At 49.2% G+C, this 23,106-nt stretch overlaps 11 protein-coding genes across 11 annotated transcripts; 5 read left to right on the plus strand and 6 right to left on the minus strand.

The window, feature by feature from the left end:
- Window positions 1-176: 176 nt before the first annotated feature.
- Window positions 177-2,080, minus strand: N7471_012387 (DNA-directed DNA polymerase delta subunit POL31; the record flags this gene model as incomplete). Its single annotated transcript, XM_057285106.1, has 5 exons — window positions 177-472; window positions 528-1,500; window positions 1,551-1,682; window positions 1,758-1,947; window positions 2,037-2,080. The coding sequence occupies 5 exons, from the start codon at window positions 2,078-2,080 to the stop codon at window positions 177-179; spliced, it is 1,635 nt and encodes a 544-aa protein (XP_057131372.1).
- Window positions 2,081-2,717: 637 nt separating this feature from the next.
- Window positions 2,718-3,764, plus strand: N7471_012388 (NAD(P)H-dependent flavin oxidoreductase; the record flags this gene model as incomplete). Its single annotated transcript, XM_057285107.1, has 1 exon — window positions 2,718-3,764. One exon carries the CDS (start codon window positions 2,718-2,720, stop codon window positions 3,762-3,764), a length of 1,047 nt encoding a protein of 348 aa, XP_057131373.1.
- A 409-nt stretch (window positions 3,765-4,173) lies between these two features.
- N7471_012389 (taxilin) lies at window positions 4,174-5,774 on the minus strand (the record flags this gene model as incomplete). Its single annotated transcript, XM_057285108.1, has 4 exons — window positions 4,174-4,972; window positions 5,033-5,181; window positions 5,259-5,533; window positions 5,636-5,774. The coding sequence occupies 4 exons, from the start codon at window positions 5,772-5,774 to the stop codon at window positions 4,174-4,176; spliced, it is 1,362 nt and encodes a 453-aa protein (XP_057131374.1).
- Window positions 5,775-5,904: 130 nt separating this feature from the next.
- N7471_012390 (uncharacterized protein) lies at window positions 5,905-6,111 on the minus strand (the record flags this gene model as incomplete). The annotated part of the gene is made up of 1 exon (XM_057285109.1): window positions 5,905-6,111. The coding sequence occupies one exon, from the start codon at window positions 6,109-6,111 to the stop codon at window positions 5,905-5,907; it is 207 nt and encodes a 68-aa protein (XP_057131375.1).
- A 56-nt stretch (window positions 6,112-6,167) lies between these two features.
- Window positions 6,168-9,352, plus strand: cym1 (pitrilysin family metalloprotease cym1; the record flags this gene model as incomplete). Its single annotated transcript, XM_057285110.1, has 2 exons — window positions 6,168-6,541; window positions 6,598-9,352. The coding sequence occupies 2 exons, from the start codon at window positions 6,168-6,170 to the stop codon at window positions 9,350-9,352; spliced, it is 3,129 nt and encodes a 1,042-aa protein (XP_057131376.1).
- A 670-nt stretch (window positions 9,353-10,022) lies between these two features.
- On the plus strand, window positions 10,023-12,401 carry N7471_012392 (uncharacterized protein). The gene is made up of 9 exons (XM_057285111.1): window positions 10,023-10,103; window positions 10,154-10,173; window positions 10,234-10,317; window positions 10,374-10,681; window positions 10,734-11,169; window positions 11,229-11,538; window positions 11,588-11,802; window positions 11,848-11,911; window positions 11,973-12,401. Exons 1-9 carry the CDS (start codon window positions 10,055-10,057, stop codon window positions 12,329-12,331), a joined length of 1,845 nt encoding a protein of 614 aa, XP_057131377.1. The 5' UTR covers window positions 10,023-10,054; the 3' UTR covers window positions 12,332-12,401.
- An 86-nt stretch (window positions 12,402-12,487) lies between these two features.
- On the minus strand, window positions 12,488-13,650 carry N7471_012393 (class I SAM-dependent methyltransferase; the record flags this gene model as incomplete). Its single annotated transcript, XM_057285112.1, has 4 exons — window positions 12,488-13,009; window positions 13,075-13,221; window positions 13,375-13,395; window positions 13,456-13,650. Coding segments are annotated over 4 exons (885 nt in total), but the record flags the coding sequence as incomplete, so codon positions are not given.
- A 709-nt stretch (window positions 13,651-14,359) lies between these two features.
- N7471_012394 (uncharacterized protein) lies at window positions 14,360-15,718 on the minus strand (the record flags this gene model as incomplete). The annotated part of the gene is made up of 5 exons (XM_057285113.1): window positions 15,516-15,718; window positions 15,260-15,388; window positions 15,114-15,207; window positions 14,703-15,046; window positions 14,360-14,642 (listed from the first exon to the last, which is right to left on the minus strand). Exons 1-5 carry the CDS (start codon window positions 15,587-15,589, stop codon window positions 14,360-14,362), a joined length of 924 nt encoding a protein of 307 aa, XP_057131379.1. The 5' UTR covers window positions 15,590-15,718.
- Window positions 15,719-17,130: 1,412 nt separating this feature from the next.
- On the plus strand, window positions 17,131-18,132 carry N7471_012395 (uncharacterized protein; the record flags this gene model as incomplete). The annotated part of the gene is made up of 1 exon (XM_057285114.1): window positions 17,131-18,132. One exon carries the CDS (start codon window positions 17,131-17,133, stop codon window positions 18,130-18,132), a length of 1,002 nt encoding a protein of 333 aa, XP_057131380.1.
- A 383-nt stretch (window positions 18,133-18,515) lies between these two features.
- Window positions 18,516-19,145, plus strand: N7471_012396 (glutathione S-transferase GST-6.0; the record flags this gene model as incomplete). Its single annotated transcript, XM_057285115.1, has 1 exon — window positions 18,516-19,145. One exon carries the CDS (start codon window positions 18,516-18,518, stop codon window positions 19,143-19,145), a length of 630 nt encoding a protein of 209 aa, XP_057131381.1.
- Window positions 19,146-20,685: 1,540 nt separating this feature from the next.
- On the minus strand, window positions 20,686-22,997 carry N7471_012397 (aromatic amino acid ammonia-lyase; the record flags this gene model as incomplete). Its single annotated transcript, XM_057285116.1, has 3 exons — window positions 20,686-22,595; window positions 22,662-22,768; window positions 22,828-22,997. 3 exons carry the CDS (start codon window positions 22,995-22,997, stop codon window positions 20,686-20,688), a joined length of 2,187 nt encoding a protein of 728 aa, XP_057131382.1.
- Between the last annotated feature and the right edge of the window lie 109 nt (window positions 22,998-23,106).

Consider the following 23,106-nt stretch of genomic DNA (forward strand, 5'->3'; position numbering starts at 1 on the left):
CAGAGGAAGTTAGTGGGATGGATTCTTCCGATTGTGGGTCTTGGCGCGTGGAGCCACGCGGGTTGTATACGACTTGTCTGAGCAGCCATGAGGTTATACAAATATATCGATACATGTATTATTTGACAAGGTGGTTATTTCATTAGTAGCTTTGATTGATTGGTATCTCTATCGGTTCATTTTTGTTCTTCCTGACCCTTGAAAACTCCAAACCGGACCACCTCGACCTCTAGCGTCTCGGTATCAACCAGAATCAACTCCCCAGTTTCGCTGAACTTGGGAAGCGCCAGCAGCCGAACACGGGATGCACCAGAGCCATCAGCGGTATCCATCATTTCAGTGTCGCCATCTAGGCGGAGAGGGACGTCACCCTCAATCGTGGCAGTCTTGAACTGTGGCTGATTGCCAGCGAAAAAGATATGCGGACAGGACTCGATAACATATGGATCATCAGATTGGTATGGATATGACCCTGGAGAGTATTGTTAGCAAAAGGTTCATTGTGAGATTGGGTTGCTCAAACATACAAATTGTATCCGGTGCAGTGGGCACGCCGCAGCGCCAACGAAGCATGGCTTCCATGATTCGCATCCGAGCATCGGAATCTGTGTCCTTGTCTGGGCTGCTATCGCCGCCCTCAATACTGATATACCGCAGAACATCGTCAACATTCTGACCGCTGCATCCCCATAGTCGCCAGCCTTCCACGTCGCCGTCCCAGGGGTTCGTGACACTGTCGAACCAGCCCGCTTCGGGCTTTTCATCTCCTCTCACAGGAGGTGCGGAATATGCCCTTGCTTGAGGGAACATAGTACGATGGATCCCCTGCTGAGGAAGGGAAAAGTTCGCGGGATCCTTTTCGCCCGGCATGAGTGTGACAGGAATGCTGGGCAAGATCTCCGCTAGGAAGTCATCGAGTTGTGTGATAGGTGCGGCATTGTATGCAGAGGCGTCATAGCCATACTTTTTCGGCTGGGCTTTCTTTGCTGCAGCGTCGCCAGAGTTTGTTGACGCCACATCTCCAATTACGCTGGCTCCAAGTGAGTTACCTGCAATGACCAAGCGGGAGATTTTAGAGGAACCCAACGAAGGACTGTTTTCGTCGTTTCCGGAGAATCCTGTGTAGCCCAGAAGATAATCTGTCAATAGCTCCAAAGCAAGCGTGTCGCTTGATGTTCCTGTGATTCCCAGGCCACTGACGAAGGCGATTTTGCCGTGTTCCTTCCCAGCAATCTCGACTCCATTTTGTGGAGCATTGACCCCCCACCGTTGAAGCTGCGGAGCCAAATCTGGCAGCTTGATATCAATAACCTCGAAGTCTCCATTCGCATTTTCAGTTCCCAAAGCTGCAATAATGGCACCTGTCGCCAGCTGTGTGGACTTCAAGAAGTTTCCAGTGAGCCGTAAGCGACCGGACTCATCTTCCATCATAATTTCGGTCAAAGAGGGATCGGAAGGATCGGTGTAGGTGCGGCGGGGAGGGGGCGCAGACGTGAAGTTCTATCGATTGTCAGTGGAAGAAGAAGCAGTAGAAAGGCTAAAAGACTAACCTCTTTGCTGAGATCCTCCAAAATATTCGGCTTCATTGGCAAATGCATGTATACGGTGCCGGCCACCCAGCACAGCTCGCCTTGTCGGACATCGAGGACCCGATCGACACGTCGCACCTGCTCTCCAGCGATCTAAATTTGCAAGCAGGTGTCAGAAAATTCCGTAGCTGAGAGTAGGAAATATTTCCTAGGACTAAGTGCCCTTACAGTAAGGCCATCCCACGCATTTGTCGCGACTTGTTCGACGGTGGGTTTCAATTTTGCGAGTCGCAAAAAGTACATGTCGTCATATTGCTGCTGATAGTGCCGTCCTGCGCCGGCTGGTAGGTGGAAGGTGAGGCGAGGATTGTAATGGGAGGGTGTGCGGTAAACCAATTCCTGTTCCTGTTCCTCCTTGCTATCGAAACAGAGTGCATTCAATGGTCAGCGAAAGGTCCCCGGTACGTAGCAGCCTCGACGGAGGCAGAGTGGACTAAGAGGTATTACCTGGGAGGACACAAGAAAGTGTAATTCTCAGCATCCGGTGCCATATTTGCCGGAATAATGCTGAGATCTTGTGTTTCGGGGATGGTTGGTGTGGTGATGCAAAGAGGTTTGGTTGACGCGCCCACGCGTCAGTTAGCGCGTTCAATTACATTCCCGCTTCGGGATCTCGTGGCAACTGGTCAAACTGGTTTTTATATGGGAACAATCGAATTGACTCCATGAAATTTGGTAGTTATTTCATTAATCTCATTAACTCCCTATCTTTCGTCTTCAGGTTCCAGTAAAGCCCAAATTGGGCTCAAAGAGAAAACAAATCGGTCAATAATATCCAACTATGTAGCGATAGATCACATTAAGCCTACTCGGGAGTCGTCTATGCTCGGTAATGCTGGAAAAGGCTGTATACTTACCGAGATATGCAATTCATAAAGCACTGTATATTATACAATTTGTACTACGTTGTCTGTATGATGTAGATCGGCTGTCACCTGCCTCGGTCCGTACATAGCTTAGGCTTAGGGCTTCCCCGCATTGTCAACGTCGAACGTCGATCGTCGAACATGTATAAGTTTCATGCATTCTCCATAAATCTAAGAAAGCATCGAGATACGCCCATCTCTTAGTTCCATCCACTTCTACTTTTAACAACCTAACATCATCTTCACCGACAATCCAACAACAATGTCTCTCCAAACCCCACTATGCTCTCTCCTCAAGATCCAACATCCAGTGCTGCTAGCTGGTATGGCCCGCGCATCTGGAGCTCCACTAGCAGCAGCAGTATCTAATGCCGGCGGCCTGGGTACAATCGGCGGTCTAGGCTATACACCAGCTCAACTATCAGAGATGCTCACAGAGCTCAAGTCACTCCTCCGGGACCCCTCACTCCCCTTCGGCGTGGATCTCGCCCTTCCGCAAGTCGGAGGCTCAGCGCGCGCAACAAATCACGACTACACACATGGCCAGCTGGACGAGTTAATCGAGGTGACCATCTCGCACGGCGCCAAGCTCTTCGTCTCCGCCGTCGGCATCCCACCCGCGAAGACCATCAAGCGGCTCCACGAGGCCGGCATCCTGATAATGAATATGGTCGGCGCGCCAAAACATGCCCACAAGGCGTTCAAGGCGGGCGTCGATATTGTCTGTGCGCAGGGCGGCGAGGGCGGCGGCCATACCGGCGATGTGCCGTTCTCCGTTCTCGTACCTGCCATTGTGGATGTTGCGCGGCAGTATAAGAGTACGTTGACTGGCCAACCGGCGCTTGTCGTTGCAGCCGGTGGTATCAACGATGGCCGCAGTCTGGCGGCGTCGTTGATGTTTGGTGCTGCGGGTGTTTGGGTGGGCACGCGGTTTGTGGCCTCCGAGGAAAGCGGTGCTAGTCGCTTGCATAAGGAGGCTGTTGTTGGGGCTCAGTATGGCGAGACTAAGCGCACGCTTGTTATCACTGGTCGGCCTTTGCGCATGCTGCCCAATGATTATATTAAGGAGTGGGAATCGCGGCCTGCTGATATTACCGCGCTTACTTCCAAGGGTGTTGTGCCCATGGCGGATGATATGGAGAACGACAAGGATGTCGATATGCCATTCCTCATGGGTGATGTCTCGGCCAGTGTTAAGGATATTCAGCCAGCCGGGATCATTGTGAAGGAAATGGTTGAGCAGGCTGTCGAGGTGCTCAAGGTCGGAGGCTCATATATCACTTCCACAGGGCCCGCGAGTAAACTATAGATAATCTAGAGGGGAAGTTGGATGAAATGGGGGTTATCGACTGGCTCTGACGCTAAACTGCACTTGCAATAATATTTGGCATGGGCTTTTTTCTCTTGTTGATAATATTATAACATGTACTTGTACAGGAAAACATGGAAACCAGTAAGACTCCAAGACACCAACGAGGAAGATGGATTATGCCTTGGTAATCACCGAGGAATATCGGGAGACAGACAAAAATAGATGGCACAGAACTTCTACATTTTCGAATTCAACACGGATCTTCGGATCTCTGTAAGCCAGAAGGCAAAATGCTTCATGCTTCATTTTGCCTTGGGAGAAAATTACAAAGTCCAAGACCGAATCTTCATCGAGGGTAGCCAAAGTTGTTTCAATCAAAATCGACATCAAATATATTGGAATAATCTTAGAAAACCAAGCCATTGACTCCCGTAGCGTTGCCATTCGCTCGAGCCTCCAAAAGATTCGGGGGCGGAGTGGGACCAAAGACAGGCTTCTCTGAGGGTTGTTCAACCCTAGTAGGGGGTGGCTCCAGATCTTCCTCATCACTGATATCCTCCTCGTCGTCTTCGTAGTCATCGTCGTACTCGCTTTCAGTGCCTTCATCATCACCCTCTAAATGATCATCGCCTTCCGCTAGAGCGAGTCCTTCGCCTCGGCCCTGGGCTTGCATACGCCGACAAAGGGCTTCTAGATGGTGGCACTTCCGTCGCCATCTTTCAAGTTCTTCATGGTTTCGAGTCCGTTCCTCTGCCATTTCCAGGATATTGCGGTTAGTTTGCTCGTGCTTCCGGTTGAGAGTATGATTCTCCTTCTCCAGGCGCTTGGTTTTCTTGGACATTTCTTCCATCTCCTTGCGGAAGGTAAGGAAAAGATCGTTGCTGTTGTTCAATGTGTCCTCGACCTGGTGGTCTTCGTCAGCGACCGGGGAATGAGATGGGTTATAGGAACCCTTCTGTACCTGTTTGAACTTTTCCACATAGATGTTGAGTTGGCTGCGCAATTCGGCCTCGGTATGGGAGAAGGTGGAAACCTGGGAGGTCAAAGCTCGGCTTCGGTTGGCTTCAACTTCCCCAGCGCGGCGCTGCTCCTCAAACTTGGAAGCAAGACTTTGGATCTCAGAGTCCTTGCCACGTAGGAGGCCCCTGTAATGCAGGTCGCGCGTGTCGAACTGCTCGCTGATGGTCTTAAGCTTGGCGCGGAGTCTAAACCTCTCCGATTAGTAAACCTAAAGCCCGAAGAAGGAAAGGAAATCGAAATCGTACGCTTCATCCAAATCGACATCCACCTTTTCGCTACGAGGGTTCCCCTTGGCAGCCATGACGTCTTGGATGTCATAGAGGAGCGAGTCGAGACGTTCGTTCACAATCAAGCGCGCTTTCTTCTCAGTGTCCTCCAGCTTCTTATTCTCATCCTACCAAATCGTTTAGCTGGCAAGTCCTCCGCGGTGTTTTGGCGCAATCGTCTCGAGGCGCAAGCTGAGGGACCCACCTTGACCTTTTTGTTCTCCTTTGTAAGTTCTCGACACAGCTTCTCCAGCTTGTCCTTCATTGTGACGGTCTTGTTGAGATCAGACTTGCCCTTGTCCTGGTCTTTTTGCAGCTGATCGGCGCGCTTCTTGCTCTTGGAATAATCACGATCTAGCTTCTTCATATCCGCCAACAGCTCGGTGTACTTCTTATGGACGGTTTCGAGTTTGGTCATAGGGGACTCAATGTTGCTCAAAAGCTGGTTGAGATCACGAGTTGCCTTCTTGACCTCGCGCTCTGTATATCAAAATCCAAGTTAGTGACCCGACTAACCCCGCGGCCCAGTGGCACCAAGCAAAGAGGAAAATGCCGCCGCAGAATACAAAGGGAGTCACGCACCAATTTCCGCCTCTTGGTCTTTCTCGCCGGCGGCATCTTGCTCCAGCTGGGAGATCTTGGCGGCCAAAAGCTTGGACGTCTCGTTCGGGTCGGCCGCTTTCTTTGCCTTGTTCTTCTTCGCCATAGAGGTGGACGACATTTCGAGGTGTTTGTGTGGAGTATTGCAGAAATAACGTATTTGGCAATTCGATCCACGGGGGGTTGGTACGAAGGCCGGAAGCCGAAAATTTGCGCCAAATAGGCGGGATATAGGGTAGGATGTAGACGGATCAATCACACGGAGGACAGATCCCAGAGGCAAGGCTCACGAGCGAGATCACTGGCTCTGGGATGTAGGAAGCGTTCGTTTGTCGTATCGTTCGGGAAAGAGCAAATGTTGGTCTTCGGAGCAGAACTTCGACGAGCGGGCGGCCAGTGAGGCTTACGCTAGCATAGATGATGTAAGCCTGGGCGGTGGAACCTTCAGGGCTGGACATTTTCGACTCCGGGGTTACGAGGTTATTCTTTACGATTGTCAACTACCCATAAAATTATGTTGCGCTCATCGATGCGCCTCCGCACGGCGCGGGTGCCAAACTCTCACTCGCTTATCGGTCGCTCATTAAAACCAACGCAAACGATCCTTCCGCGCAATACTTGGAGAGCTGCATCAACGGTGACCAACTTGGATAACTTCCCCAAGGTTGGCGAGAAGCTGCATGGATTCACCCTGCAGGAGAAGAAACATGTCCCTGAGCTTCATCTGACTGCAGTCTGGCTGAAGCATGACCAGACCGATGCGGACTACATGCATGTCGCCAGAGATGATAAGAACAATGTGTTTGGAATCGGGTTCAAGACAAACCCGCCGGATGCTACTGGTGTGCCTCATATTCTGGAGCATACCACACTATGTGGCAGTGAAAAGTGAGCAACATCATATTCAAACCTCTATATTTTTGCTGACCTTGTGCTTCCTCAAGATTTCCAATCCGTGACCCGTTCTTTAAGATGCTTCCGCGCTCCCTCTCGAATTTCATGAATGCTTTCACAGCTTCCGACCACACTACATACCCATTTGCCACGACCAACCAACAAGATTTCCAAAATCTTCTTTCTGTTTATCTCGATGCTACCCTACACCCTCTTCTCAAGGAATCGGATTTCCGACAAGAAGGGTGGCGCTTGGGCCCCGAGGATCCGCGTGCTGGAGAGTCGGTTCCCGGGCAAACCGAAAAACAGCTGTCATTGGAGGACATCGTGTTTAAGGGGGTGGTCTACAATGAGATGAAGGGCCAGATCTCTGATGCAAACTATCTCTACTACATCCGTTTCAAAGAGAGCATTTTCCCTTCGTTGAACAACTCGGGTGGAGACCCAGAGTACATCACAGATCTCACTCATAAGCAGCTGTCGGAGTTTTCGAAACGCAACTACCACCCCAGCAACTCCAAGATCCTTACATATGGTGATATGCCTCTGGCTGATCACTTGCAGCAGATCGGTGCAGTCCTGGATGGCTTCCAGAAAGGACAAGCGGATACTGATATTAAGCTACCTTTGGATCTCACCAAGGGACCTCTTAACGTGACTGTTCCTGGCCCCGTCGATACATTTGCCAGCGAAGACAAGCAGCACAAGACATCCACGTCCTGGTACATGGGTGACACAACCGATATTGTGGAAACTTTCTCTGTAGGAATCGTTTCCTCGCTTCTCCTCGATGGCTACGGCTCACCCATGTACCGAGCCCTTGTTGAGAGTGGTCTTGGCTCTTCTTTCACACCAAACACGGGTCTTGACCCATCTAGCCGGACTCCGATCTTCTCGGTTGGACTCAATGGTGTGACTGAGGCGGAAGCCCCAAATATCAAAAATGTGATTCAAAACGTCTTCCGGGAATCCGTTTCTGCCGGGTTCAGCGAGGAGAAGGTCCGTGGATTCCTTCACCAGCTGGAGCTCTCGCTGCGCCACAAGACTGCAAACTTCGGAATTGGTGTAATGGAGAAGACCATTTCGACTTGGCTCAACGGCTCAGATCCCATGAAAGAGCTGGCTTGGAATGATGTCATCGACGAGTTTAAGCGCAGATATGCTAGACCTGGTTATCTCGAGTCTTTGGTCGAGAAATATCTCATCAACGACCAATGCATGACCTTTACCATGGTCGGTACTCCCACTTTCAACAAAGAGTTGGACGAGAAGGAGGTGGTGCGAAAGGACAAGAAACTTGCGCAGCTTATCGAAGAGCATGGATCAGTTGAGAAGGCTGTCACCAAGCTTGGAGAGGAGGAATTGGAACTTCTCAAGATCCAAGAGGACGCCCATAATGCTGACCTGAGCTGCCTCCCGTCGTTGAGAGTCAAGGACATCTCGCGAGAGAAGGAGCGCAAGCCTGTCCGAGAGTCCAAAGTCGAGGGCGCTGACGTCGTCTGGCGTGAAGCTCCCACCAATGGGTTGACCTACTTCCAGGCCTTGAATGACTTCGTTGATCTACCCGATGAACTCCGGTTGCTTATGCCATTGTTTAACGACTGTGTTATGCGTCTGGGAACTGCCAACCGGTCGATGGAACAGTGGGAAGATTTGATCAAACTCAAGACGGGGGGAATTTCGACCTCGTCGTTCCTTGTGTCATCCCCAACGCACTTGGATCAGTTCAAGGAGGGAATGCAGTTCTCTGGATTTGCTATCGACAAGAACATCCCCGAGATGCTGGAAATGCTCTCAGTTTTGGTCACAGAGACAGACTTCACGAGCCCTGCTGCGCCTGCGATGATTCAAGAACTCCTACGGATGACCACTAATGGAGCTTTGGATGCCATTGCGGGAACTGGTCACCGATTCGCCGTCAATGCCGCGACCGCTAGTCTTTCTCGGAGCTTCTGGATCCAAGAGCAGCAGTCTGGTCTTGAGCAACTGCAAGCTACGGCTAACCTGCTCCGGGACGCAGAGTCATCTCCCGAGCGTCTCCAGGAGCTGATTGAGAAGCTTCGCCTGATCCAATCCTTCGCCATCTCTTCGTCCAATCTTCGCGTCCGCATGGTGTGTGAAAAAGAGAGTGCTGGTAACAACGAATCGATCTTACAAAAGTGGATCTCCGGACTACCTCAAACACAGTCCCCAAGCGCCGATCTCACCACCTCTTCCTTCAAGTCAGCCGACAAGGCTTTCTACGATATGCCGTACAAGGTCTATTACTCTGGCCAGGCTAGACAGACTGTGCCATTCGTTGATCCATCCAGCGCTCCTCTCAGCATCTTGTCTCAGCTTCTCACCCACAACTACCTCCACCCTGAGATCCGGGAGAAGGGAGGTGCCTACGGAGCGGGTGCTAGCAATGGTCCCATCAAGGGAATCTTCACCTTTATGAGTTACCGGGACCCGAACCCTCTGAACTCACTCAAGGTCTTCAAAAACAGTGGTATCTTTGCTAGAGATCGTGCTTGGTCTGAGCGTGAGATTGAAGAAGCTAAGCTTGGCATCTTCCAAGGTCTTGATGCTCCTATGAGCGTCGACGACGAAGGCGCCCGCTACTTCATGAGTGGCGTTACCCATGAAATGGACCAACGCTGGAGAGAACAAGTCTTGGATGTTACAGCCAAGGATGTCAACGCAGTCGCTGAAAAGTTCCTGGTGAATGGCTCTCGGCAAGCGACTTGCGTTCTGGGTGAGAAGAAGGACTGGGCTGATTCGGAATGGGAGCTGCGCAAGCTTTCCATGGATGCCGCTGCGTGAGCGATATCAACAAAGCATCGCCATTCAGCAGTCGCTTCTCTTTCTTGCACACCTTCCTCTGAACTGGGCACGAGCCTTGTTTGGGGAATTGTATCACCACTTAACTTTCCCGTGTATTTCTATATACCTTCACCTCCCTACATCAAATCCTACCTTGTACATATATCCGTGTATATCCCATCTGTATACATCTCCATTCTTCTGTTTTTCCTCTGTTTTGATGTCTCTTCCCCTGCCTTGACCCCCAACCGCGCGAAAGATATTCACGTGCTTCGGCACCGAGCTAATCACATCTACAACCAGTCACTACCTTTGGTTGCATGATGTCGCATTCATTTCCATCAGGATGCTCGCGCAAGAACAAAGGGAATGTGAACCGCCAGGTACACTTCTCATCTCCGTTTTCAGACCCGTCCTGGACCTATAAGTCTACACAGGACGGACTAAAAACGAGGGAACATAAACATTGCCATACAATTCATAGAAGTCGTAGAATTCGTAGAAATATGAAAGTAAATCAGTCTTTCACATGTCTTGACTTAAAATGAGGGAATAATAATTGGTCGAGCGCCACAGGGTAAAAGCGGAGAAACAGTAATCCCCCCCCTAATTAGCCACGATGTAACTGTGTCTGCTTACCCTCTTCTCCAATTGTTCTGATCAATTACCACGCCGAGTCATGGGGAGTTACTCTGAGTAGCCATGAAAAGATCGGGCGCCATGGTCGGCCCGAAGCCGACCAAGGCCTGTGGTGAGTCCGAGCATTGGGTTCCATTGTGGAGAAAAGCTAACCGATCAAAGTAAATTGCCGACGACTGAAGGTATAGACATAGCTAGTTTCCCTATATACCAGCAACCAGAAGGTGACTTACATCAATCAGATGAAATGCGAAGTATCCGGACCTCCTCCATGTCGCCGTTGCCGTCACACTCAAACAGCCTGTGTCTTCAAGCCCCGGGCCAATGTGAGCAAAGAATCGCGGAAATAATAACCCGGACACGGAGCTGACAATTCATTTAGGCATCCGCCATGCATGAATTAATGGAGATGCAGCAAGACCCAGCTTTTGCTTCTCTATCAGTGATCCCTGATCACCAGTCGATTCTGAACCGACTGGCCAGGATCGAGTCTGCCCTAGGTATCACCGAGGACCACCAGTCCCCTGAAGAGGAAGTTAGTATGTCTCGTGAGGCAAGTCTTGAAGAAGACATTGAAGCCGTGCCACTACATGGTGTATGGACAGCGCTTGCGCATTTACGAGTCATTACTCGTCCGCCTCCAGATGATAGTGTCTGGTCACGATCCATTGTTCAGCAGCTATGGAGCTCGTATGTATTGTTTAAATCAATATGTGACAATCGATATCTGACAATATCACAGCTTCTTGAAAAATCTCCCACTTCTTCACTTCCTAACAGACCATAGCGCGTTCGCTTCTCCCACACCTGTTCTGCTCGCTTCTGTGCTTTACATATCCGCTCTGCACCATCCCTCTGGCGGGCTGTCATCGCTAAACTCGGGTTATTTTGCCGCTATGTATAGTGCTATCGCTGAGCTTGTGACTCCGGGTTTGCATCCAAGTTGTCTGCAGACATTAGAGCACAAGGACGAAGAGCAAAATGTCTCCCCACAATCTAAAAGAGAGAAAGCATTTCACGATATCCTTGGGTTGATCATGGCTAGCCTGAGCTGCGAGGCTTACGTTGGTGCCACAGGCTCGTGGATTGCAATGGCGTATCGTATCTGGCTTGATCATTGTCCAACAGAGATGAATTCCACTACGAAAGACTGGCGTAGCTTGTTCTCCGGTCTGCAGGTAGGAACAGCTACCAAAGCCCGAAACTCGGATTCTTTATTTACTCTCGTTTACTCCAGGTCATTGATATCGAACACGCCTCAATGCACATGTCTTATCCACTTCTCCCACGACATGCTGCAAATCCAACTATACAGCGGCTGGATGGGCATCAAGGAAATGCCTTCCAGGGCCTTGCAGAAATGATGCATTTTGGACTGAGTCATTTTGTCGGCCGTGGGCTACCGAGCATATGGTCCTCTCTCCATGCAGATGACGCCGACACTGTGCCTATAGCTCGGTCCCCGTTTACTGAAAATGACTCGCAGGTCATCCGGCATTGGGCACGGAAACTTGATGACTGGCTGGTTCGATATAATGGTTCATCCCGTGAGTGTCCAAGAGTCAGAATCCACGTTCCGGGGCTGACTGTTGTTAGAGCCCACTCCGTCTGATCGAAAAGGTATTCTCATTCTGCTCCAGTATCACCTGCACAAACTATATGTGCTTTCGATCTATCATCCTGCTCGCGGATTTGATCTCAGTCCTGCGAACATTAGTTCTTTTGAACGGCATGAGTTGCTCGTTTCGGCTCGGGCAGTGTTGAGGCTGAGACAAGATGATGCGAGCATATGGTCTAATTGGGACTTAGTTGTAAGTTCAGTCCCAGAGCCAGTAATGTTCTTTTTAACAAAATAGATGATTACATGGGCGGCCGTATTACTCCTTCAAGGTGTTGAAGACGGCATGACTCACCAAGATGGTATGGCATATTTAACTCCCGAAAAGCAGAATCATCAACCTCTTCTAATGCTCTATTCCAGATTTACACCTCATCCAAGCACATCTCCAAAGCCTAGAACGAAGAAACCAATCCGCTGCAAGCATTCATACAGTTTTATTCCACCGACTCGAGTCTAGCATGCAAGCCATGCATACTCCGCCAGACACAAGCGTGGCATTAGCATTCCCAGTCCCAAGCGCAGACGACTCATGGACTATATTTGACCAAGAGATAATGTCTCTTGCAAACCCACCATGGTTATTCGATGAATCGACGCAGCTGCCACAAATCCAAAAAGCATCGGCAGTGCACCAGTTACAGTCTGGACTCCCACCTTTCCAGTACGACTCTGCCGTTCTAGCATCTACATCCCAACATTTTGCACCAAATCCACAATAGGGCTGCACATCGGCGAGTCGCGGGTGTTCAAGCAGATCCCCAGTGTACTATCATCAAGCTCGAAAAGGACCTAGTGGTGCACGAAGAGCCACTGCTTGATGTAATCTAGAAATATGCTATATACACTTTAAATCATAGCTGGACAAAGGAAATACCCTACAGCCTCCGAACACTAAACCGCAGCTTGAAAGTATCCATCCCCTCATGATAGTCTTTCATCGTCTTGTCCGCCCCAGCCCACTTCTCCATCCGAGTCTCAACCTCCCATTTCGTCCCCGTTTCAGCACCCACCTGCTCCCAGAACTTCTTCCACGTAGCAGGATCATGACGGTAGTGCTCCCCAGCAGCCTCCTTATCTTCCGGAGGTGGAGGATTCACTAAACCAATCTGTCGGCCGATTAGAAGGGAACCGGGTTTATCCTGGAGTAGCCCGACGATCCGCTTTGCAACTAGGACCTGCTGGTTCCAGTTGAAAAGATGGAAGAACGAAGCGGCGTTCACAATATCAATTTTGTTTGCCAGGTTCTTGACTAGATCGGAGTTGTCATCGAATACGTCTGCTACAATGAACTGGGCTTTGAGGTGACCGTGGTCGTTGAAAAGATCGTACCCAATGTCGTAGAAGTCTTGGCGCAGGTCTGAAGCATAGAGGTTCTCACAGGGGACGCCGTCGAAGACCTGGTTTGGTATGTTAAATTTGTGTTCATTGCTCTGGACTCTGCATGAGCTCCCTGGGGTCTTACCAGTTGACGCAGCTCTTGTCCAACGGCACATCCGACATCAAGCAGCTTCTGGCCGGACTTCAGTCTATCAAGGACCTCAGCGTATAGCGGTGATTGTGGGATACTCAAGTCCAGGAACCGGAATGATCCAATACAAGGGTACGGGAACTGAGAATATCTATTAGCATCTTTAATCAATGATACCTCTTGGAATGTGAAGACTCCGTAGCCATCAATTGCATTTGATGCGCATCAAACATGCGAGGATTCCAAGCTACAGCGCTTCTAAAACAAATTGTTGGTAAAATAAGATTTACTCACCACAGCGAACGCTCTATCTCTCTGGATCATTCCATCATCATTAGCATGGGCACTCCCAGTATGTAATGGGAAATGACTCACCACTTTCTTCACATGTTCCACCTCATGCCCAGGCGGGATTTTGCTGTACTTCTCCAGCAGAGACTTTGCTGGCTCAGGAACTTCAATCAACTCTGGTTCGTACCAGGGGAACTGCTGAGGATCGAAACCACCATCGAGGATGGATCTGAGATCGGACTCAGCTTTGGCCATGTTAGAGGGATAAGCCGAGCTCGTCTGCGGTGCAAAGCCTACAGTGCAATTGGGAAATCCTGTAGGATTTGGATATCGCAGAGCTTGACTATGTACTTCAGTCTCGTATCTGGGCAGATCAGAAGGGAAATTCGGGTTTCGTGTTGAGGATGGGATGCCCCGCGTGGGGCTTGGTGGATATCTCGGCGCAGTTCCCCGGTTCCGGCTATGTAGTGTCTCTCTTGCCCGCGGGGGTTTGGTAAACCTCGTTCTAATCGGAGGTGTAGCTTGTCCCAGTTGAAAACGAAGTATATCTCAAAATCAAAAGAGGTTCAACCTCATATTGACTAAAGGTCAGAATTTAAGATTGAAGAGGTCTATAGACTCATTTTAATCGCCTTATGTGCCAGGCCACTGAGTACCTAGGTAGTTAGCCAACTAGTTAGCTTTTCCTCCCGAATAATGATCATAAAATCCTTCTAATAAGATTGATGTTAAAAGAGTGTGTTAAGGCGGCAGTCAGGCCACGTGAGCTAGAATCCAGTAACTACTCAAACCACATACAAAGTTACTCGCTATTTCATAGTGGACTATGTAGAAAGACAATGTAATTTAATAAAATGATCTCGGAGGTTAATAAAGAGGCATACCTTCTAATCACTTTGCTTCTCGTGTTTTTGTGCCAATTGGAGCCAATTGGAGCCAATGAATCCGCAATTCCTGATTTTGCAGGCTCCTTCAAGGGTTTATTGGCTTAGATTAACTCTTTGGCTTTCATCTCCTTCTCTGTCCAGTCCCATAAATCCGTAGCCATCTGTTTGTCTTCTGCCTTCTTGCTCGGTTTTCCCACTTTCGCGATCGGGATTAGATATGAGCCATTCATCTCCCGAGTGAAGTCTTCGCTTGCCACAGCAAATAATTGGGTAAACGCCCCAGTTTCTGGGGTCAAGCCTATGAGGCCGGTCTTGGAGACCCCGGAAAGAATTTTGCCCATGATTATCACAGCCATTGAGCCATTGGCTTGAGAAAGAAGATTCCTTTACTAATAGTTAGCGAACAGATAATCAAGCAAGCATTTGTTAAGAAATAGACCATACGTTTTCACCATTCCTGGGTGCACACTTGACACCCAAATTTCACCTCCTGTGTTGTCCTCATAACGAACTCCCCAGTAGGCTGCTCGAGTCTCAGGCATACTGAATCTTCTAGCAAGTTCTTTGGTATGAAGTATACTAGCCAGCTTAGAAGAACCATATCGAGAGATAGGACCACCACTAGCTTGGTCGATGTCCTGTAAATCAATACCACACTCAGGCACATTTTCATGCGCATTAGATGTAACATTAACAATTCGAACGATCCCCCGGACAGAATTGTTGGCAGTCTCAACCATTGTCGGCAGTAGACAATAAGTCAAGAGCCAATGTGAAAGGTAGTTGGTCTATAAATTCAACATACGTTAGTAATATACATGATGCCGTGGGAATTTCCTGTTCAACAAAGCTCACTTGAAATTGCGACTCATATCCATCCACCGTCTTTGCGAATGGAGTTGCCATTATCCCTGCATTGTTCACAAGACCATGGAGATATTTCTCTCGTCTAAAACGTCTCAGTCGAATGTGCTGAGATACATAATCAATTTTGAACAGACCTGCAGAATTCCTTTGCCGCAGAAACAACACTCTGAAGGTTCGTCATGTCCATCTTCAGAAGGTGTAATTCGGCGTTTGGCAGTAAGCCATTTATCTCTTTCATTGCTGCTTTACCCTTTTCCTCGGACCTAGAACACAAATAAACTTTTGCATGATGTGTAGCCAGTTGTAGGACGGTATGAAACCCACTGAGATGTGTTTTTTAGTGGTCTGGCAGTGACAAATTGGTACTGAGAGCTTCTGAGGAAAACTTACATTCCTGTGTTCCCCCCGGTCACCAAGTATACCCTGCCTCCCAGATCGGGAAGTGTCTCAGGTGTAAAACCCATGATGTATGTTGTAATTGTTGGTAGCTATCGCTTCCAAGCCTTGTCAGCGGCTTTGTGCAGAGGCAAAAGTGTCAACGACCTCGTCACCTCTAGTTACTCTACCAGATATAAAGCACAGAGAAGTCCAACTACTAGCTCAATGATGGAATCTAGATGCAGAAGGGGGATTTATTTAAGTCTGAGGTGCTGGGTCGGCTGTTGATCGTTCCGGTCGGGCTGCCTGCATCCGAACAGCCTATTCGATCCTAGCACGGTATGTCAGTAATCTAAACCTTATTGTATCCAATATCGGTGAGTCTAATCCCTACACTACTGCATACTAACTCTGGTAGATCAACACCGGGAATGAGAGTCGGCAACCTCGTGGCTTATACCCCATATTAAGCTTTGAGAATCCACATACCCCTTTGAAAATGTCCCGTGTTCTTTTAAGAGACCTTATGAAACCTTACAAGAGCAGGCTCCCATCACAGTTTTCGGCATTTAAAACTATGGAACCGGCAAGCCATGTGTTTCCGAGAACGTAGTCCGACCGAAACTTCGGACAACCAAAAGTCAGACGGGCAAACTTAAGACCCACATACATTACATGGTGCTTATGTTGTAGTATAATCAAAAGATTACTGACAAACTAAATTAGAATACTAGGTAGAATTACTTCATTTGCCAATGTTCTTTTAATCAACCACAACCCTCCCGATTGGCGGTAGATCCAGTTTGCCGTTGTCAAGCATGCAAATCCGGCCATCAGCTCATCTTCTGAATATAAAGTGGCCCAAGCTCTCGACCAGCTTCGAGCTAACATCCTACAGAATTTCTTTTTGATTAAGGATGTTGATCTTAGAATTTTTGGAGAGCGAACGAGCTTGTCTACTTTAGTGGGCCCCCGTGGGCCAAGTATGATCGTGTTTGGTGTTTTGGCATACGGACAAAAAGCCGGACGAACAGAACTTTTGTCAGTGTTCCCCCTTCCCAACCTATCTCATACTCCTGCATCCACAGCAGGAAGTTAAGTTTTTCTGAATGTAACCCTGGCTTTGAGATCCTGATACCACTTCGGCCAGCGGTACTTGCTATCGGCATTGGCATCAACCTGGTCCTTGGTCCTCACCGATATCCAGTGCCATTGAACGAGGAATGAAACACAGCACGCTGACTCTGTAAATTTCACTATATCAGCTGGCCTTCGGGAGTCCTGGAAAACATTCGAGTTTAAAGAAATACTAGGACAGTAATGCCTTCTAGAGGCAGAAACCAACACTTTAGGAATCATATAAATATGCGCCCTGTTTTTTTCGCATCGTCAGCCAATCATGGTCATAGACACCTACTGAAGGATTCCATTCTAGTGTATGACTGCCTAGTAACTCCACTATAGACTAACACCGGGAATAATAGTCGGTAATTTTCTCAACTTGTGCAATATATATATATCCCATTTGTTGTTCCTTTCCTAGCTTCATTGATTTGGTTAATCTCGTGCATTGTTATTGCTCTTCTCAACCCTCATCACCCAAGGCTATTCTGTTCTATTAAAGAATATGACTTCCAAGTACGCCGCTGCCCACGTATCATCGGCTGGCCCTGGAGACTCGCGTCCAACGGCTTCCCAGATCATCGAGGATGAGAAGCTCTCAGGCGCCCTTTCCTCCCAAACAATTCTCATTACTGGCTGCTCCGGCGGTATTGGTGTTGAGACAGCCAAGGCTCTGGCTTCAACTGGCGCAAAGCTTTTCCTTACAGCCCGAGACCTGAAGAAAGCCAATGAGGTCCTGTCAGATATTCTCTTGTCTGGCCACGTCGAGCTCCTCCATCTAGACCTGACATCTCTTGCCAGTGTACGTTCTTGCGCAGATGAATTTCTTCAAAAGAGCCAAGGAAGACTCATCACTTTGATTTGCAACGCTGGTGTGATGAGGGTTCCAACCCTCATAAAAACCATGGACGGGTTTGAAACCCAGTTTGGCACCAATCATCTGGCGCACTTCCTGCTCTTTCAACTTTTGAAACCGGCACTTCTATATTCTGCTACCCCAGAGAGGAACTCCCGTGTTGTCATGGTGTCTTCTGGCGCACACCGATATTCCGAAATACAATTTGGGGATATGAACTTCGAAAAGGGCAGCTACGACTCGGGTAAGGCTTATGCCCAGAGCAAGACAGCCAACATCTATATGGCAAACTCTATCGAGCGACACTACGGTGAACGGGGTGTGCATGGCCTCAGTCTCCACCCAGGGGTCATTTTCACGGGACTGTATAAATATGTTGATCGACAGTCCGCTGCTTTATTGGAGAAGGATGAACTCAAATCGGCCATGAAAAGTTTGGAGCAAGGGGCAGCAACCACGGTTTTTGGGGCTGTGTCGAGTGAGTTAGAAGGTATGGGTGGAATATATTTGGAAAACTGCATGATAGGCTGGCCGCTGGAGAAGGGAGCGGGAATGCTTGATTCCGGATACGAGGCACACGCCTTTGATGAAGAGAAAGAGGAGAATCTGTGGAAAGAGTCTTTGAAAATGATTGGTTTGAAAGTAGAATAGTGTGCATTGACGCGGAGGAAAGCTCCTGTCATGGATTGAGACGCATGTTAGGAAGCAAGGTGACAGAAATCTGGCAGTACGATAACGTATGGACAAAATCAGATATATTGAAATCTTACATATGTACCTGAGAGTCCTGCGGGCCGGCGCGATTCCCGGACTTGGACCCACTTTGTGTCGAGACTTGCAAGGTTGTCATTATTAATTCCCGGGCTTCATTGAAATAATTATTAAGCCCGCGGTTCACTTTCCGTTGTGGAGTCGTTTCTGTCAAACTACATAAATATGCTCCATCCATATTCATCCATATTGTACCATTTAGGTCCCTCGCAACCCAAAGAATAACAACCAAAACACTACTCCGTATCACTATCACCGTCACAATGTCAACCGAAATAAATCTCTTCTACTCCCCAGGCGCCTGCTCCCTAGCACCGCACATCCTTCTCCACGAAACAGGTCTACCCTTCAACATCCAACGCGAAAAGCTAGGCTCCTTCACACCAGAACTGTTATCCCTAAACCCAAAAGCCAAAATCCCAACCCTAACTCTCGACGACGTCGTGATCACCGAAAACCCAGCCATAATGACCGCAATCGCGAACATGGCCCCTGAAAAGTATCTCCTGGGGCGCCCGGGCACGCTCGACTCTGTCCGGTGTCTTGAGTGGATGGCGTGGTTATCAGGGACTCTGCATGGGGTAGGGTTCGGGATGACGTTTCGGCCCCAGCGGTTTAGTGAGAGGCCCGAGAACTGGGAAGAGGTCAGAGCAAAGGGGATGGAGATTGTGAAAGGCTGCTTTGAGGATATTGAGAGGAAGTTGGGTGGGGTTCATGCTGTGGGAGACGGGTTTACGGTTGTTGATGCTTATTTGTTTGTCTTTTGGAGGTGGGGGGTTGAGGTAGAGCTTGATGAGGATTTGGAGGGGAGGTTCCCAAAGTATAGGGCGCTGGCTGAGAGTGTTAAGGGTAGGGAGACGACCATGAAGACGCTCCAGGCCGAGGGACTGTGAGGAAGGACCCGCCTGCAGCTATGGTTCCTAGAGGACCTATAGCTTCCGGATTCCGCAAGAGATGAAGCTATTGCTCTTGGTCTGCTTGATGCATGGAATGAGCAATGTAAACTTAAGGAGTGTCTCGTCTTACTTGGCTGCGGGTATCTGCGTGCCGTTGCTGTTGCTGTTCCGGGCTAAATCGCCCGGTGGACGGTGCAGAGGGTGATTCTGGGTGCGGTGGGAGTTGGTTAACGGAGTGATTCAGATGAATACCTACGTAGGTACTTGATACAGGAATTAATTAAACCTAGCCTTACCAGCGTGCCCGTTGCCTAAATATATATATCACTTGGTCTGGGTACTCTACAGAGCGGAAATCAGAGCAATAAAAGCTTAAGTAAGATGTACGCTTCCGTTAGGGATAAGGCTAGTATAATTAACTATTCTCTTTGCGTTACATCATCACTTGCGGTGGTAACTCAGCGGGAGAGTGTGAGATGCAAATTTCGAAGTCCCGCGGCGGTCATTGCTTACTTTTTTCTTTTTTCTTTTTTTCTTCCCTTCAAAAAAACCTGACCTTGCGGCCTATACCTTTTCTTTTGAAAACAGGCTACGATAGTAGCTTCGGACAATATGCATACTTTGATCATTGACCTGTGTGACTGATTCGACGCGAAATACATCCGCTTAGAGCTTATCACTGAAGAGGCAAACTGGGAGAAATGCGATTTGATCAGCGCTTCGAAACTCGACTTGAGAGTTAAGAGACCAGAGCAACATAACAGGTATAAGCCGGATCGATAATGGATCATTTGCAGTTTCACACTGAACGATGTCTACTCGACGACGGGAATAGTGGGGTATTCGAACCCGTTCGGCTTGCGGAATTTATAGCCCGAGAGCTCCAAATTGTCAGACAATAACCCGTGGACCTCAGGAACAGTTACATAAATGTAAAAGTGGCGATGTTGAGAAGTGGCTAGAGGATGTGTGGAGCAGAGCCTCACCCGCCATCAACATTGGAACCTTTGGGTAGGAGCGAACAGACTCCTCCATCCCTACTTTCAAGAAAATCAGCTTCTTCACTAACCCGCACCATTAAACTCTTCTCTGAACAAGATAATCGTAATGCAGCCCCGTGGGGTTCAGCAGGATAACAGTGGATCGCGCCGCGAAGTTACAAGATCTGACCCCAGTGAACAGTTTGGGAAGGAATACGGCATGTTTTACCATTCGACCATAGCAAAAAACCAAGGTTCCTGTTTAGGGCCTATAGGGGCCATATTTCGGTCCGACAATCAGTCCAACTCACCAAGCACCGACCAGATCTGGTTGTTAATCCGGCTCTATTGAGTGCAGCCAGGTGAAGCCCCCTAACGATTTTACCGCCCCCAACGACTATCGACTTCAGCATCCGACTTTCAAGTGACTAACAGAGGAAATAGAGACTATTAATGACGAGTTAGACCGAAAATGGGTTGCGCGGAAGTCTGTTTGGAGGTTGCAATTTCATTCTAACCATCATGATAGTCTAAGAGTTGGATTAATGATCACCATTTCAGTTCAACCCGTTCGCAGCTTTCGTTCCATTTGTCCCACCCGACACACTCACGCCGCCACTAGCTTCCAGAAACTGAAACACTTCAGCATACAACGACCCATCCCGAACAGCCTCATAGATTATCGACACCCAGGATCCGATGGTCTTCTTAGGACGGCCATCAATTATATTGCCTTGCTTGTCTCCTGCCACGGGATGCTCGACGAGACCCCGGTGCAGAGGCACGCCCAGCTTCTCGCGAATAAAAAGATAAACAGCCTGGGTGCCTTGGCCGAGATACTCGGCAGTAGTTGGCTGTTGGAAAAACGCATCACGGTGGCGCACATAAGACTGTAAAATAAGATTCTCAAAAGTCTTGGTCAAGCTCGTTACTGTCTCCACAGACACGATCATGGGTATCTCCTGGGCGTTCACAAAGACGGCCATGGCTAACGACTGGGAAGCTCTCTGGGCACGCTCAGCGGCGTCGTATGCAGCAGCCTCATACCAGGCATTCTCGAATTGCTTCCAAAAGGTGGTGAAGAATTGTTCCCTTATCGCTAGATCGTGGTGATCAGGAAAGAGGCCGGCGACAAGTTGACGGGCGGGCTCTTCCAGGGTTGGAATGAAAGTGCGGTGCAATGTGCGTAGGTCTACGCCCTGGCAGCCTGTGTACAGCGAATTGGCGACGATCAAGGACAGACATTCAACTGCAGCCATCGTTTGGCGCGCAGAAAGAAGACCAAGCGAGTTGATGGCTTGGTTGTGCATCTCAGCAGACTGTACGTGGTTACTGACGGGGTTAGCTAGGAATCCCAGCTCCGAGGTATAGGCGGCAGTGTTGACGTCAATACCCTTGAGGCAGAAGGAGAGACTAGGATCATCGGCTGCCAAGTTGGGCGGAAGCCCATTGCTCAAGTCGTGGTTGATCATCTCGCTGACCTGGCTGAAAAGCATTTTGCCAATAGACTGCAATGCCAGGCGAATCTTCTCTGTGGCCGATGTGACTGCCGCTGCCTGGAAGTTGGCACCACAGTGGATGTCATTATCAGCACAGTTGACGACCGGGTTGTCGGAGGTGGAGTTAAGCTCTGTCACAAGCTGCTTCTCCGCACTAAGGAGATCCTCTAGCTGCGGCGAGAGCCATTGTGGTGAGCTGCGCAGCGCATATCGTTCTTGGGCTAGACCTTGAGAGCAGCGGTCCTTGGTCTGCTCCAGTCCGTATGACAGCCGTGATCCCCTCAGGAAAGTTCGGATGTTCTGAGCAGCCTCAATCTGGCCTTGGTGTGGGCGTGCCGCAGCGATAAAGGGATGGGCCCACTCATTGTTGGCATAGAGCGCCTCAGATGAGAGTGCAGTCAACAGTTGTGAGACCACCGCGAGTTGATTAGCTTCATAAAGACCCAAGCTAGCCACGGCTGTGGCGGCAGCGGTTCCGTTGATTAGGGCCAGTCCCTCTTTAGGTCCCAAAACAATGGGCTCAATGGAAGCCTCGTAGAGGGCTTGCTGCGCTGATTTGACACGAGGTGGGCCCTTGCGACCTCCGACGCGCACGTAGACATCTGGGTTTCCCTGGATGGTTCCAGAAAGATATGACAAGGGCATCAGATCTCCAGAAGCTGAGATGGAGCCTCTCAAAGGCACGATCGGCACGATGTCATGCTCCAACAGCTTGATCATCGAGTCAACGACGTTGCGGGTCATAGCCGAGTGACCGCGAATGTTAGCGTTACAGCGAATAGTTGTCATAGCCCTGGCCCATGCACTTGGCATGCTGTGAGACTCGAGGTATTCATGACTGCTGGGGGAGTCTGTCTTGTCTTCCTTAGTCAGAACTGCGCTTTGGGTGTGCTGCATCAAAGCACGCTGCAGCCCATATAAGTCTGTAGTTCGTGTGTCGGCGCTGCCTCCAAACCCGGTGTTAACGCCTATGGAGGTTGCTTGTCAGAGAAATATGTCCTTGCTGTCGGCGTGTGGATTGGCTAGTCACTGACCATAGAGGTAATAGCCCTTGGAGAGATAGTCTTGTAAGGTCTCGACACTCCCTTCGATACCCTGGATGATTCTGGGATCCTCAGAGAGAGCCACGTGTACACCGTTCCTAGAGAGTCCCGAGAGTAAGAGTGAGTCTCATCACCATTGCCTAGGGTAAAGACTGACCGTGCGACAGCGACGACGGCCGCCAGATCTAATGTACTGCCATCGATTTGGAGAGTACCAGTTTTAATATGAGAGTTGAGCTTGCCCCATGACTGCAAAGCTTTGCTTGCGTGAGGAGTTGGCCATTGATGGTCGATGTCATATTTACGCTCAGGAAACGTGCTCCCCATGTTGGATATATCAGGATTATTCGAGAAGTTGATTTTGATTCTGGAGTTTGCTGCTAACGTCCAGTCTTTATACACATTATCTAAAGGACACGATGCTACACTAGGATAC

This window comes from Penicillium samsonianum, assembly GCF_028829775.1.
Source record: "Penicillium samsonianum strain IBT 33392 chromosome Unknown utg000007l_segment0_segment0, whole genome shotgun sequence".
Taxonomy (NCBI): domain Eukaryota; kingdom Fungi; phylum Ascomycota; class Eurotiomycetes; order Eurotiales; family Aspergillaceae; genus Penicillium; species Penicillium samsonianum.